This window comes from Pristis pectinata, chromosome 37 (genome assembly GCF_009764475.1).
Source record: "Pristis pectinata isolate sPriPec2 chromosome 37, sPriPec2.1.pri, whole genome shotgun sequence".
NCBI lineage: Eukaryota > Metazoa > Chordata > Chondrichthyes > Rhinopristiformes > Pristidae > Pristis > Pristis pectinata.
In genome coordinates, this window is record NC_067440.1 from 7,934,627 (window position 1) to 7,950,035 (window position 15,409).

Sequence of the window (15,409 nt, forward strand, 5' to 3'; positions counted from 1 at the left end):
GAAATTGAGGGGAGGGGGTAAGGAACTGGGAAGGGGAGGGTCCTGATTGAGGAGGAATATCTGATGTGTGGGATGTGGTTGGAAGCAGGAGGACTGGAACGGGGGAAGGGGGGGAAGTCAGGGAGGCGCAGGTTATCCCCAGAAATGTTAACTGATTCTGTTCCTTTGTCTGCAGGGCTATTTGACCATGATGCATCTGAAGGCAGTAGCTTACTTCAGCTTGGATCGAGCAGTCTTGGGTAAGAACCATTTTGTTAAATCGAGGGCCGGACTGGGTGGAAGACTTGGTCCCCTTCACCTCCAACCCTTACTGCACTGGGTCCCATCACTGAACGTTAACCCTGTCGACTTGATTGTCCTTCCAAAAACAAGGCGTTCATTTTGTGGTCACAGCAAAACAAAGGGGAGCGGGAGGAGGAGGGGAGAGCGGAGGGAAAGCGTGGGAGAGAATGGAGGTCCGTGTCTCCCCAAGGATCATTTCCTCTCTGCTTTATGGCTGGTTGCACAGCAGGCCCAAACTGAAGCCTGATGAGCTGCCAACATCCCATTGGAGATACTCGGGCCTTTGGGCCTACAGAGGGCCCAGGAGAGCCAGCCCCTGGCTATCTCAGGCCTGTACCCCCGTGCCCAGCTCCTGTGGTCAGGGCTGCCAGAGGCGAGCATAGGCAAGAGGGGAGCGCAAGACTAGGCAGAGTGGTCCACAGTTCACAGCGCTCTGAATGGGGACGTTCCTCGTCTCAGTCCCAAATGGGTAGTCGACGGTTGGCATGGACTCGATGGGCTGAAGGTCCTCTTCCCGCATTGTACGACTCTGTATGTCTTGGGCTGAGACCGAGACCCCTTGTTCTAGACACCAGCCTGGGGGAATATCCTCCCTAAACCAGTCTGTCAAATCTTTAGACAGTTCAGTTGAGATATCTACTAATCTCCAGCCTAGTCAACCTATTCCTTCCCACGCAACAGTCATTGAGTCATACAGCACGGAAACAGCCCTTTGACCCAAATGGTCCGGGCCAAACAAGATGCTCCAACAATGTTCGTCCTAGTTGCCAGAGTTTGGCCCATAACCTTCTGAACCTTTCCTATCCGTGTACCTGTCCAACGGTCATTTAAAAGTTGCTAGTACCTGCCTCAACCACTTCCTCTGGCAGCTCGTCCCACATACATGCCCCCCTTTGTGTGTAAAATAAAAGTTGCCTCTTAAGTTCCTATTAAATCTTTCCCTCTCACCTTAATAGATAGAGTGGACAGCCAGCGCCTCTTTCCCAGGGCACCAATTCTCAATACAAGAGGGCATGGCTTTAAAGTAGTGGGTGGGAAGTTCAAGGGAGATATCAGAGGAAGGTTTTTTACCCAGAGAGTGGTTGGGGCATGGAATGCGCTGCCTGGGGCGGTGTTGGAGGCAGGTACATTGGTCAAATTCAAGAGATTGTTAGATAAGCATATGGAGGAATTTAAAATAGAGGGATATGTGGGAGGAAGGGGTTAGATAGTCTTAGGCCTGGTTTAAAGGTCAGCACAACATTGTGGGCCGAAGGGCCTGTACTGTGCTGTATTGTTCTATGGTTCTATGGTTAAACCTGTGCCCTCTAGTTCTTGATTCCCCAAGTTCTTGAGTCCTCGGAGTCAATCAGATGAACCCATTTCCAACACAGTGAACGAGGCCTTGTACCAGACACCACTTGTTCAGTCATTGACTGGAACCTGCTTAGTGCCAAAGGTTTAGATGGGACGGAATTTGTTAAATGTATCCAGGAGGGATTCCTGACGCAGTATGTTGACAGGCCGACTAGAGGGAATGCCATGTTAGATCTAGTTTTAGGAAATGAACCGGGACAGGTGAAGGATCTATTGGTGGGTGAGCATTTGGGTGGACAGTGACCATTGCTCCATAACCTTAAAATTGTCATGGACAGGGACGGGTGCAGAGAGGACAAGAGGATTTTTAATTGGGGAAGGGTGAACTACGAGGCTATAAGGAGAGAATGTGGGAGTGTAAATTGGGATGTCCTTTTTGAAGGAAAAAGTACCATGGAGATGTGGTCGATGTTCAGGGATCTTATGCAGGATGTTAGGGATAAATATGTCCCGGTGAGGCAGAGAAGGAATGGCAGGGTGAAGGAACCGTGGGTGACGGGAGAGGTGGAACGACTTGTTAGGGAGAAGAAGGTAGCATATGTGAGGTATAAGCAGCAAGGTTCAGACAGGGCCCGTGAGGAATATAGGGTAGTGAGGAAGGAACTTAAGAAAGGGCTGAGGAGAGCTAGAAGGGGACATGAAAAGGTGTTGGCTAGTAGGGTTAAGGAAAATCCCAAGGCCTTTCTCAAGTACGTGAAGGGTAGGAGGATGGCTAGGGTAAAGGTAGGACCGATTAAGGACAAAGGTGGGAGAATTTGCCTGGAGGCAGCGGAAGTGGGAGAAGTTCTCAATGAATACTTCTTTTCAGTATTCACCAGGGAGAGGGGTCTTGATGACGCGGAAGGGAGTGCTGGTAGGGATAATGTTCTCGAGGTTGTAGATATCGAGAGAGGATGTGTTGAAGTTGTTAAATAATATTAAGACAGATAAATCTCCGGGGCCTGACGGGATTTTCCCCAGGCTGCTTCGAGAGGCTAGGGAGGAGATTGTTGAACCGCTGGTAAGGATCTTTGAGTCCTCGTTGTCCGCGGGGATGGTGCCGGAGGATTGGAGGGTTGCGAATGTTGTCCCCTTGTTCAAAAAAGGTAATAGGGATAGGCCAGGGAATTATAGACCGGTGAGTCTCACGTCTGTGGTGGGTAAGCTGTTAGAAAGGATTCTAAGGGATAGGATTTATGAACACCTAGAGAATCATGGACTGATTAGGGACAGCCAGCATGGCTTTGTGAAGGGAAGATCTTGCCTCACAAGCCTATTAGAGTTCTTTGAGGAGGTGACCAGGAAGACTGATGAGGGCAGTGCGGCGGATGTGGTTTACATGGATTTTAGTAAGGCGTTTGATAAGGTTCCTCATGGTAGGCTTCTTCAGAAGGTCAGAGGCCAAGGGATCCAGGGAAGCTTGGCTGTGTGGATTAGGAATTGGCTTGCATGTAGAAAGCAGAGGGTTGTGGTGGAAGGAGTGCCCTCGGATTGGAGGGCAGTGACTAGTGGTGTCCTGCAGGGATCGGTTCTGGGACCTCTACTTTTTGTGATACTTATAGATGACTTAGATGAGGGGGTGGAGGGCTGGGTTAGTAAGACACTAAGATAGGCGGTGTTGTGGATAGTGTGGAGGGCTGTCGGAGCTTACAGAGGGATATTGATAGGATGCAGAGCTGGGCTGACAAGTGGCAGATGGAGTTCAATCCGGAGAAGTGTGAGGTGGTACACTTTGGAAGGACAAACTCCAGGGCAGAGTACTGGGTGAATGGCAAGGTACTTGGCAGTGTAGAGGAGCAGAGGGATCTGGGGGGTCATATTCACAGTTCACTGAAAGTTGCCTCACAGGTGGAAAGAGCAGTTAAGAAGGCCAATGGGATGTTGGCTTTCATAAGTCATGGGATCGAGTTTAAGAGCCGCGAGGTGATGATGCAGCTTTACAAAACTCTAGTTAGGCCACACTTAGAGTACTGTGTTCAGTTCTGGTCGCCTCATTATAGGAAGGACGTGGAGGCGTTGGAGAGGGTGCAGAGGAGATTTACCAGGATGCTGCCTGGATTAGAGCGTATGGATTATGAGGAGAGGTTTAAGGTGCTAGGGCTTTATTCACTGGAAAGGAGGAGGATGAGAGGAGACATGATAGAGGTATATAAAATATTGAGAGGAATAGATAGACAGTCAGCGCCTCCTTCCCAGGGCACCAGTGCTCAAGACGAGAGGGCTTGGCTTTAAGGTTATGGGTGGGAGGTTCAGGGGAGATGTCAGGGGGAGGTTTTTCACCCAGAGAGTGGTTGGTGCATGGAGTGTACTGCCTGGGGTGGTGGTGGAGGCAGATACATTGAACAGGTTCAAGAGCTTGTTGGATAGGCATATGGAGGAGTGTGAGATAGAGGGATATGCGGGAGGAAGGGGTTAGGTAGTGTGAGGGTGGTCTGATGGATGGCACAACATGGTGGGCCAAAGGGCCTGTTTTGTGCTGTATGGTTCTATGGTTCTTCTTCTATTGTTCATGGTCCTGACAAGTTGTGGATTCCTCCCCTTCATCCATAACTACTCTTCAATGTGCATCACGGGCTGTAAGGTACCTTGTGACATCCTGCAGGGATGGGAGAAGGCGCTACAGGAATCCAACTCTTCCCCTGGTGCCCAGACTAACGCTTTGCTCATTCTCCAGGTGACGACACACCAGTTGCCCAGTCCAGTCCTCTGCTCCACCAGCTGATAGAGAAAGTGATGAAGCAGGTATTGGTATTGGTTTATTATTGTCACTTGTACTGAGGTCCAGTGAAAAACTTGTCTTGCAAACCGATCGTACAGGTCAATTCATTACACAGTGCAGTTACATTGAGTTAGTACAGAGTGCATTGAGGTAGTACAGGTAAAAACAATAACAGTACAAAGTGTCACAGCTACAGAGAAAGTGCAGTGCAATAAGGTGCAAGGTCACAACAAGGTAGATCGTGAGGTCAGAGTCCATCTCATCGTATAAGGGAGGAGGCTGAGGGGAGACCTGACTGAGGTTTATAACATTAAAAGAGGCATAGACAGAGTAGACAGCTGGTATCTGTTTCCCAGGGTCGAAATGTCTAATACTAGATGGCATTCATTTAAGATAGATTTCTTTATTAGTCACATGTACATCGAAACACACAGTGAAATGCATCTTTTGCGTAGAGTGCTCTGGGGGCAGCCCCCAAGTGTCACCACGCTTCCAGTGCCAACATAGCACGCCCACAACTTCCTAACCCATACGTCTTTGGAATGTGGGAGGAAACCGGAGCACCCGGAGGAAACCCACGCAGACACGGGGAGAACGTACAAACTCCTTACAGACAGCGGCCAGAATTGAACCCAGGTCGCTGGCACTGTAATAGCGTTATGCTAACCGCTACTACCGTGCCTAACTGCTAAGGTGAGAGGGGGAAAGTTTAAAGGAGATGTGCAGGGCAAGTTTCTTTTAGACAGAGAGCAGTGGGTGCCTGGAATGTGCTGCCAGGGGTGGTGGTGGAGGCAGATACGTAGAGGCATTTAAGAGGCTCTTAGATAGGCACATGAATCTGCAGAGAATGGAGGCATATCGACATTGTGTAGGCAGAAGGGATTAGTTTAGGTAAACATTTCATTACTAGTTCAATTAGTTCAGCACAACATCGTGGGCCAAAGGGCCTGTTCCTGTGCTGTACTGTTCTGTGTTCTATCAGTCAAGGGGAGATGTTGCATTTCTTCAAGGCGGTTTTGAGAACATCCTGGATCGTACATGCAATCAGACTCTCATCGCCTGTCTCCTGTTGTGATAGGTTGAAAGCCCAAACCAAGGTGCTCAGAACCTCTACAAACAGATCACAGCCCGGTTTCCCAACTTCAAAGAGGAAATGTAAGTACAGGGCGGTCTTGTTTTGATACTCCAACTGTGGGAAAAAATTTCACTCTATCCCATGTATGTCTGTCATAATTTTAGTATGACTGTAACTTGCACAGTTGGGAGTATGCTTGTAGCTCACGTGCCAGTTACACAGGCAGAAGTATGCCTGTAGTCCTTGCACTGATTGCACAGTCCTGCAGTTTATGTACCAGGCGGGGTATCTGTGGTCTGCCTGTAGCTCAACGTCCGACTGCAAGTGCTGTGGTCTATCTATAGCTTGCTTACCAGTCACACATGGGCTGCATCTGCCTGTAGCTCACCCAAGCTTGGTGCTGTGCCTGTTCCTCACCATCCAGCGGAACAGGCTGTAGTCCGTCTACAGATCATGCTGGCCACCAGGAGACTAAGATCTAAGACAGATGACCAACAAGCCAGAGGGGGAAAGCATCTGTTTCATGGAGCAGATCAAGCTCGTACTCTGCAAAACAACATCAGCAGAGACTTTCCATCAACCCACAACAACAAGGAGGCTGTTTGGCCCATTATATCCATACTAGCTCCCGGTGGACCAATCCCATTCCTCCTGCTTTTGTATGCTCCTCAGCTTCCCTTTTGGCTGCAGAGGTAATTCACAGCAGCCAATTAACCTACCAGCATGTCTGGGATGTGGGAGGAAACCCAGGAGGTCACAGGGAGAACGTGCAAACTGTACACGCACACAGAGCGCCTGCGGTCGGGATCGAACCCGGGTCTCCAAAGCTGGGAGGCAGCAGCTCTGAAAGCAAATCAACAGCTGCAGACGCTGGATATCTGAGATAGAGACAACCAAAAAAAAGTGCTGGAAACACCTGGCAGGTCAGGAAGCATCAGCGGAGAGATAACCTTTCAGGTCTAAGGACCCTCTGTCGGAACAGACGGTGAGCCTCGGACCTGAAACGTCGGCTCTGTTTCCTCTCTGCCCACAGATGCTGCCTGACCTGCCGAGTGTTTCTGGAATTTTCTGCCTTTGTTTCAAACAGCAGCACTACCTGCTGGTATTGGTATTGGTTTATTATTGTCACTTGTACTGAGGTACAGTGAAAAACTTGTCTTGCAAACCAGTCATGCATGTCAATTCATTACACTGTGCAGTTACATTGAGTTAGTACAGAGTGCATTGAGGTAGTACAGGTAAAAACAATAACAGTACAGAGTAAAGTGTCACAGCTACAGAGAAAGTGCAGTGCAATAAGGTGCAAGGTCACAACAAGGTAGATCGTGAGGTCAGAGTCCATCTCATCGTATAAGGGAACCGTTCAATAGTCTTATCACAGTTGGGTAGAAGCTGTCCTTAAGCCTGGTGGTACGTACCCTCAGGCTCCTGTATCTTCTACCCAATGGAGGAGGAGAGAAGAGAGAATGACCCGGGTGGGTGGGGTCTTTGATTATGCTGACTGCTACACCAAGATAGCGAGAGGTAAAGGCAGAGTCCATGGACGGGAGGCTTGTATCCGTGATGCGCTGGGCTGTGTCCACAACTCTCTGCAGTTTCTTGCGGTGCTGGGCAGAGCAGTTGCCCTATCAAGCTGTGATACATCCAGATAGGATGCTTTCTATTGTGCATCAATAGAAGTTGGCGAAAGTCAAAGGGGACAGACCGAATTTCTTTAGCCTCCTGAGGAAGTAGAGGCGCTGCTGAGCTTTCTTGGCCGTGGCATCTACACGATTTGACCAGGACAGGCTGTTGGTGATGTTCACTCCTAGGAACTTGAAGCTCTCAACCCTCTCGACCTCAGCACCATTGATGTAGACAGGTGCGTGTGTTCGAGTTGGACTTGAACGGGAGGCAGCTGCAGGGGAGTGGGGCCAGTGAAACGCTTTTCCAAAGTGCTAGGAAATGTACAATGGGCCGAATCTCCTCCCCGTCTACTGTGACGTGCTGGGGAACCTTGTACTTCTGGTGTGGAGTGTCAGAGAATGATACGAGGCAGGGAAACGAGTGTAGTGGGCAGACCCTGTACTAAACTGGTCCCATCTTCTCTGTGCAGTATACAGCCCCTCACCATGGAGAGTAGTGCCTACCCCTTCACTGCCTTCGCTGGTGTACCTGCCATGGAGCTCAACTTCAGAGAGGTGAGTGACAGCTGCTTCAACCCACCACCCCCATCAACCAACGACAACTCTCATTTACCTAACCCCTTTTAATGCACTGGCACTTTCCCGAGGCTGTACAGGGAAGTGTTAACAAACAACACTTGACCCCAAGCTTCGTCAGGAGTCGGAGAGTGGGCCAACTTCTGTGCGCAGTTCCCATGCCCTGTCGACACCCACATTCTGAGGAAAGGTCCCAGACCATAAGACAAAGGAGTAGAAGTCGGCCATTCGGCCCATCGAGTCTGCTCCGCCATTCTATCATGAGCTGATCCACTCTCCCATTTAGCCCCACTCCCTCCCCCCCGCCTTCTCACCATAACCTTTGATGTCCTGGCTACTCAGATACCTATCAATCTCTGCCTTAAATACACCCAATGACTTATCCTCCACAGCTGCCCGTGGCAACACATTCCACAGATTCACCGCTCTCTGGTTAAAGAAATTTCTCCACATCTCTGTTCTGAATGGGCGCCCTTCAGTCCTGAAGTTGTGCCCTCTTGTACTAGACTCCCCTACCATGGGAAGCAACTTCGCCACATCTACTCTGTCCAGGCTTTTTAACATTCGAAATGTTTCAATGAGGTCTCCCCTCATTCTCCTGAACTCCAAGAAGTACCTTGGAGACCTGAATCGTTGACTGTGCTTCTCCCTCCACAGATGCTGCCTGGCCTGCTGAGTGTTTCCAGCCTTTTCCGGTTCTGCTTCATAATTAACACGCCCTCCCCAATGCTAAATGGCCCAGTTGTTGGGATTCCCAATCCCAAAGGCCAGATGTGGCAGGACCACAGTCAATGAGTCACAGAGTTATAAAACATGGAACTCGTCCATGCCGGCCAAGGTGTCTATTTATCTAGTCCCATTTGGCCCATATCCCTCTAAACTTTTCCTATCCATGTACCTGTCCAAATATCTTTTAAACATTCTTATTGTACCCACCTCTTCCACTTCGTCTGGGAGATCGTTCCGTATACCTGCCACCCTCTGCGTGAAGAAGTTCCCCCTCAGGTCCCCTTTAAATCTTTCCCCTCCCACCTTAACCCTCTTCCCTCTAGTTTTAGACTCCCCTACCCTGGGGAAAAGACTGCGACCATCCACTTTACCAAAGCCGCTCGTGATTGTATAAACCTCTACAAGGTCACCCCATCAGCCTCCTTCGTTCCAGGGAAAACAGTCCCGGCCTCTCCTTATAAACTCAAGCCCTCCAGTCTCGGTAACATAGAAACATAGAAAACGTACAGCACAATACAGGCCCTTCAGCCCACAAAGCTGTGCCGAACATGTCCCTACCTTAGAAATTACTAGGCTTACCCATAGCCCTCTATTTTTCTAAGCTCCATGTACTGATCCAAAAGTCTCTTAAAAGACCCTATTGTATCCGTCTCCACCACTGTTGCTGGCAGCCATTCCACACACTCACCACTCTCTGAGTAAAAAACTTACCCCTGACATCTCCTCTGTACCTACTCCCCAGCACCTTAAACTTGTGTCCTCTTGTGGCAACCATTGCAGCCCCGGGAAAAAGCCTCTGACTATCCACACGATCAATGCCTCGCATCATCTTATACACCTCTATCGGATCACCCCTCATCCTCCGTCGCTCCAAGGAGAAAAGGCCGAGTTCACTCAACCTGCTTTCATAAGGCATGCTCCCCAATCCAGGCAACATCCTTGTAAATCTCTTGTGCATCCTTTCTATGGCTTCCACATCCTTCCTGTAGTGAGGTGACCAGAACTGAGCACAGTACTCCAAGTGGGGTCTGAGCAAGGTCCTATATAGCTACAATCCTTGTCCTTGTGAATCTTCCCAGCAGTGGCTCCACTCCAGAGTAGAGTCAAACAGCATGGAAACAGGTTCTTCAGCCCACTGACTCCATGCCAATCATCAACGGCCCAATGACACTAATCCCATTTCATTGTCCCCACACTCCCATCAACTCCCTCCAGATTCTACCCTTCACCGACACACTAAGGGGTAAATTACAGTGGCCAATTAACCTACCAACCCATTCACAAAATCCAGGTTAGGGTGGTACTGAGGGAGGTGCTGTCTCTTGTATGAAGTTAAACTAAAGGCCTAAAATAGTCATAAAATATATTGGCCACACAGCAGCTGAGGGGTTAATACATATCCTTTTACCACAGAAACACACAGTTAGTTTTTAAGTCACGATTTGAGGTGTAAAAATTGGCTGCTGTGTTTCCCACATTTACAAAAGTGACCAAAATTCAGAACAAGTACTCCATTGTCTGTAAGCTGTTTCTCAATGTTCTGAGCTCATTTAAAGCATCCTATCCGGATGTATCACGGCTTGGTACAGCAACTGCTCTGCCCAAGAATGCAAGAAACTGCAGAGAGTTGCGGACACAGCTCAGCACATCACAGAAACCAGCCTCCCCTCTATGGACTCTGTCTACACTTCTTGCTGCCTCAGTAAAGCATCGAACATAATCGAAGACCCCTCCCACCCCAGGCAGTCTCTCTTTTCCCCCCTCCCAATGGGCAAAGATACAAAAGCCTGAAAGCATGTACCACCAGGCTCAAGGACAGCTTCTATCCTGCTGTTATAAGACTATTGAATGGTCCCCTAGTACAATAAGATGGACTCTTGACCTCACAATCTACCTCATCGTGGCCCTTGCACCTTATTGTCTGCCTGCACTGCACTTTCTCTGTAACTGTAACACTTTATTCTGCATTCTGTTATTGTTTTCCCTTGTACTACCTCATTGCACAAATGTAATGAAATGATCTGTATGGACGGCATGCAAAACAAAGTTTTTCACTGAAACTCGGTACATGTGACAATAGTAAACCAATTTACAAATATAGAAATGCAAGTTCTTTTATTCCAAGTCTTTGCTGAGGGGGATGGATATTTTCAGTGTCACGAAGCACCAGTAGCACAGTGTTGATGTTGTTTCTTGCTGTAGGCTGACCAAGTCTATCCATTCCTCAACACCAAGCTGGACACCTTCAACACACTGAACAGGAAGCTAAACAGCAGGCTGGGTGACTTCAGTGAGGCACTGGCACAAGTCGTTGGCCAAATGGCGATCAAACTTTCCCATAACGAGCTGCTGCCCCTGAACTATCGTTCATACAGTGAAGTGATTCTCAAGTATCTTATGCAGCTCCACACGTTATCAGAGGAATTGGAGGTACTGTTCTTCCATTAACCTGTAATCAGCGGTGTGACATCTGAAATTACTTTATATCTTTATTAGTCACATCGAAACACAGTGAAATGCATCCTTTGCGTAGAGTGTTCTGGGGGCAGCCCGCAAGTGTCGCCACGCTTCCGGCGCCAACATAGCATGCTCACAACTTCCTAACCCGGAGCACCCGGAGGAAACCCACGCGGACACGAGGAGAACATACAAACTCCTTACAGACAGCGGCAGGAATTGAACCCGGGTCACTGGTGCTGTGACACTACCTTTGAATTTTGTAATATGCTGTCCTTGCCCTGGAAGTGTGTGATGGGACAGTGTAAGGGGAGCTTCGCTCTGTGCCTAATCTGCAGAGGGAAATATGGTCTGCATTAACTGCTGGTCCGTCTAACCAGATAAAGGGCAAAGTTTTGACGGTTTTATTTGGATGAGTCAAAAGAAAAGAGAATAAATTGTTTTGTTAGAATACACGTTAAAACCATGCTTTCTCACTTGGATCTTCTCTGTGTCTCCTCTCCCTGCCCCATTCCCCCCTTCCTTCTCCAACATCTCTCCCCGCCCCATTCCCCCCTTCCTTCTCCAACATCTCTCCCCACCCCTCCTAATCCCAACCCCATCACTCCTCTATCCTCTCTTCCCCCCCCGTGCTATCCCCCATCTCTCTCCCCCCCTCCGTACTCTCCCCCCCTTACTCTCACTCTCTTCATCTCCCTCTACACTCTTTCCCTCTTCCTTCCACCCTTCATCTCACCCCGCACTCTCTCTTCCTCCCTCCCGCTACCCTCCCACACTCTTTCCCTCTCTCTTCCTCCCTCCCTCCCCTCTCCCTCACGCCCTCCCCTCTCTCTGCGCCCCCGGGTACCCAGAGCCGGGGACTCACCCTCCAGTGGCTGTTTTCAGCCCGTGGAGACTTTGTCCGAGCAGCACAGCGACTGACCAACCTGATCCAGTCCTCGGACGAGAAGGACGAGCGCCTCACGCGTATCTACAACAACAAGATAATGAGGGTAACTACCTGGAGCCAGACCTGGTGGGGGTGGGGGTGGGGTGTGGGTATGTGGGGGTGAGGGGTATGAGGGTGGGGGTTAATGGGGGTGAGGTGGTGGTGGTGGTGGGGATGGGGTGGGCGGAGGGTGGGGTGGTAGGGTTGGGGGACGGATGAGGGTGTAGGGGGAGGGGTGGGTGTGAAGGTGGGGGTGGCAGTGGTAGGCTTGAGGGGAAGGGGTGGAAGTGAGGGTGGGGTGGATGAGGGGTGCAGGGGATGAAGGGTGGGAGGGTTGAGGGGGTATGGTGGGGGTGTGGGCGAGAGGGGTGGATGTGAGGGTGGGGGTGGTAGGATTGGTGGGTGAGGGGTGTGGGTCGGGGGAGGGGTGGATGTGAGGTTTTGGGGGTTGGGGGGATGGGTGGGGCATGATGGGTGTCAGGGTGAGGGTGGGAGGTCGAGGGTGAGTTGGGGTTGGGGGACTGGTGGTGGTGATGGGGGGCTGTGGGTTGGTGGGATGGGTGGGGGTGATACTGCCCGGGAAGCTGACGCCGATCCCTCCCCCCCACAGGTGGAATTCTATTTCCTCTCCCAGTACGTGTCGGCCACCGACACGCCGTTCCGCCACATCCTGCACGGCCGGGGAAACCACACACTGGAGGCGCTGACCCGGCACTTCCACCTGCTCCAGTCTGAGCCCAGTCGCTTCGACGAGCAGTTGTTCCGCCGGCAGCTGGCGCTCGTCACCTGGACGCTGCAGGGAGCCGCCAACGCCCTGAGCGGCGACGTCTGGAGCCTCACCAACAACAACTTCTGAAGGCCTCCTGTCACCAAGCTCCACCCCACCCACAGGGAGGGAGACAGCCGTGGCCCCCAAAACCCACCCCCCCCCCCGTCCTCCCGAATCACCTCCCATCCCCACCCTCCCCTTGCCCCCCCACTACAAGACCCCTCCCACAGCCCCTACAAGATCCTCCCTCTTGCCCCTCCAGCTACAAGATCCTACCTCTTACCCTTCCACTCCTCCCTCTTGCCCCTCCTTTTCTACAATACCACTCCCCCAACACCCTCATTCTTGCCTCCACATCTCCTGCACCACCCTCATTTTCTTGCCCCTCATCCCCTCCCTTAACTCACCCTCCCTCTCTGCTTTCCCCCCCACATTCCCCTCCCCCCCCCACCTCCCAATCCCATTTCTCTCCAGAAGTCTCCCTCACCTTTCCCATCCGCATTCCCCTCCCCTCCCACCATTGTCCATCCTCCGTCCCGTGACCCTGGGAGAACGTGGTGTGATGGTGGTTCCAACCAGAACCACCCATTGGGCCAACTAGGAACTCCTTCACCTGCTTCTCTTTGGGGTCTGTTCATCTGTTCCCCCCTCCCACTTCATACCAGGCAGCCACTGGCCATTGCTTCAGGAAAACACACACACACCTGAATATTATGCATATTTCCATATGATGGAGAGAAAGGCCATTCAGCCCATTGAGTCATGTCAGCTGACAAAGCAATCCCATTCCCCACTCATTATCTCCATTCTTCCCACATTCCCATCAACTCCCTCCCAGATTCTACCCCTCACCCACACACACTAGAGGGGCAATTTACAGCGGCCAATTAACTCACTGACCCTGTGTGTCATTGGGATGTGGGAGGAAACCGGAGCACCCGGGGGAAACCCACACGGTCACAGGGAGAACGTGCAAACTCCACACACACACACACACACACACACACACACACACACACACACACAGAGCACCAGAGGTCAGGATCGAACCCAGGTCTCTGGAGCTGTGGGGCAGCGGCACTACCCACTGGGCCACTCAGGTGCAATTTCTAAAAATAAATCTACTCAACGATAAAATTAAACTCCAACCCATTTTCACTGTGGTTGGAAAATTAAATAAATCTCAAAGGTACCATTGATTCAGGCAAAGATGAAACAGAAGATATTGATCAAAAATAGGATACGAGGCAATACTAGGCAAAGCACTTGGTTAAAGTACAGGACAGGGCCAACCTCTGCTTAATGTTCCACCAGAAAATGGCACCAAACTCAATGCACACACACACAGCCTCAGCCAAGCTCTCTGTCCCCACACCACTACCCAATCCTGTCCAGTGCCCAATTAGTTCTGCAATTAATGTATTTGCTCTGAATTCTTGTCATCCATCTTCACAGCACGGCTGTTGAATGGGGGCAAAAATATCAAAAAACTGCAGATGCTGGAAATCCAAAACATAAGCAGAAAATCCTGGAAACACTCAGCAGGTCAGGCAGCGTCTGGAGAGGGAAGCAAGAGTTGACATCTGATGAAGTGTTTCCAGCACTTGAGTCTGTGGAAAAGCACTCATTGTGGGTTCAAATCCCACCACTGTCGGGGTGAATCATGAAGTTTGCAATGGGTGTAGGTGCAATGTGCACACTGGTTGGCTGGTTTATGCATAACAGTTATCCAATCAAACCCTTCCATAACTTTAAAGTCCCCTAGCCAAACTCCCTCTCACTTGTCCCAGAGTCAAGACCCCCAGCATGTCCAATGAATAAATGCAAGCTTGTCAAACAGTTCCCACAAAGCACATGGGTGACATCATTAAGTGACAATGTTTGCTTTTGTAGACATGTTCATTGCTTTTGTCTATACGCTGGTTGTTAGTAATTTATCAGGGACAGTGTTCACTATAAATTATTTTTAAGTATTAACCACAATGTTTAATGTGTTGATAGTTGTGATAATTATTCACTCTTTGAAAGATAACATAGAATCCACTTGGAGTGGAAGGAAGTCACAGCAGGAAGGGAGCATGGCCAAGAGAGATGGGGATAGATAGATACCCATCCTCTCCCTGGGCAACCCTTGTCTCTTTGGGCAGCCTTGCTGTATCTTCCATCTCCAAGAGAGGCCACTTGCAGTGTCCTCCAGCTCCCAGGAGAGGCCACTTGCAGTGTCCTCCAGCTCCCAGGAGAGGCCACCTGCAGTGTCCTCCAGCTCCCAGGAGAGGCCACCTGCAGTGTCCTCCAGCTCCCAGGAGAGGACATTTGCAGTGTCCTCCAGCTCCCAGGAGAGAGGCCACCTGCAGTGTCCTCCAGCTCCCAAGCGAAGCCATTTGATATAATTATGATTCTGTGCTCTTTCTGCATGACATTTTACTCTGCAGCCAACATATATTACCTTCAGAGAAAGCTTTCCCGAACTATGAACCACACCCATAAACTCGTCAGTTTTGAAAGCGGTCATTTTCCTAGAACTTTTGATGAATTCTCACCGACAGTGAACCAAACAGCAGAACTCTAACACAGGAACACCAACTCTCCTCCACATCACACACCATCCTGATTTGGAAAGATAATTGGTTATTCCTTTGCCGTGACCGGATCTAAATCCTGGAACTCCTACCCCAACACCGCCACAGGAGCACCATTCGAACGAACACTGCAGGGAGGTCCTTGGGGGCAATAAATCTAGGCTTGCTGGCTGGCTAAGAACAAGTTTGTAAACTTTCCTCCTCTCTCCAAACCCTCATTGCTGGACTCAGTCTATTCTGATCTTTTGGCTGCTTGTGGATGTAATCTTCAATAAGGAATGATTTTTTTTAAAAAATAAGAGTTTTTCCAGAGAGTTTGTACGTGTTCTGCAGTT

The 15,409-nt window shown here is 50.1% G+C and overlaps 1 protein-coding gene across 1 annotated transcript in view; it reads left to right on the forward strand.

Annotated features, from left to right (window-relative positions):
- Positions 1–14,472, forward strand: part of tfr2 (transferrin receptor 2) — a 50,157-nt gene extending 35,685 nt beyond the window's left edge. The window contains exons 13-19 of the mRNA XM_052044822.1: positions 176–239; positions 4,292–4,359; positions 5,415–5,491; positions 7,507–7,591; positions 10,544–10,771; positions 11,650–11,790; positions 12,337–14,472. Coding sequence (XP_051900782.1) covers positions 176–239; positions 4,292–4,359; positions 5,415–5,491; positions 7,507–7,591; positions 10,544–10,771; positions 11,650–11,790; positions 12,337–12,582 — 909 coding nt within the window. The 3' untranslated portion in view covers positions 12,583–14,472. The remainder of the gene's footprint in view (positions 1–175; positions 240–4,291; positions 4,360–5,414; positions 5,492–7,506; positions 7,592–10,543; positions 10,772–11,649; positions 11,791–12,336) is intronic.
- The last annotated feature ends 937 nt before the right edge of the window (positions 14,473–15,409 follow it).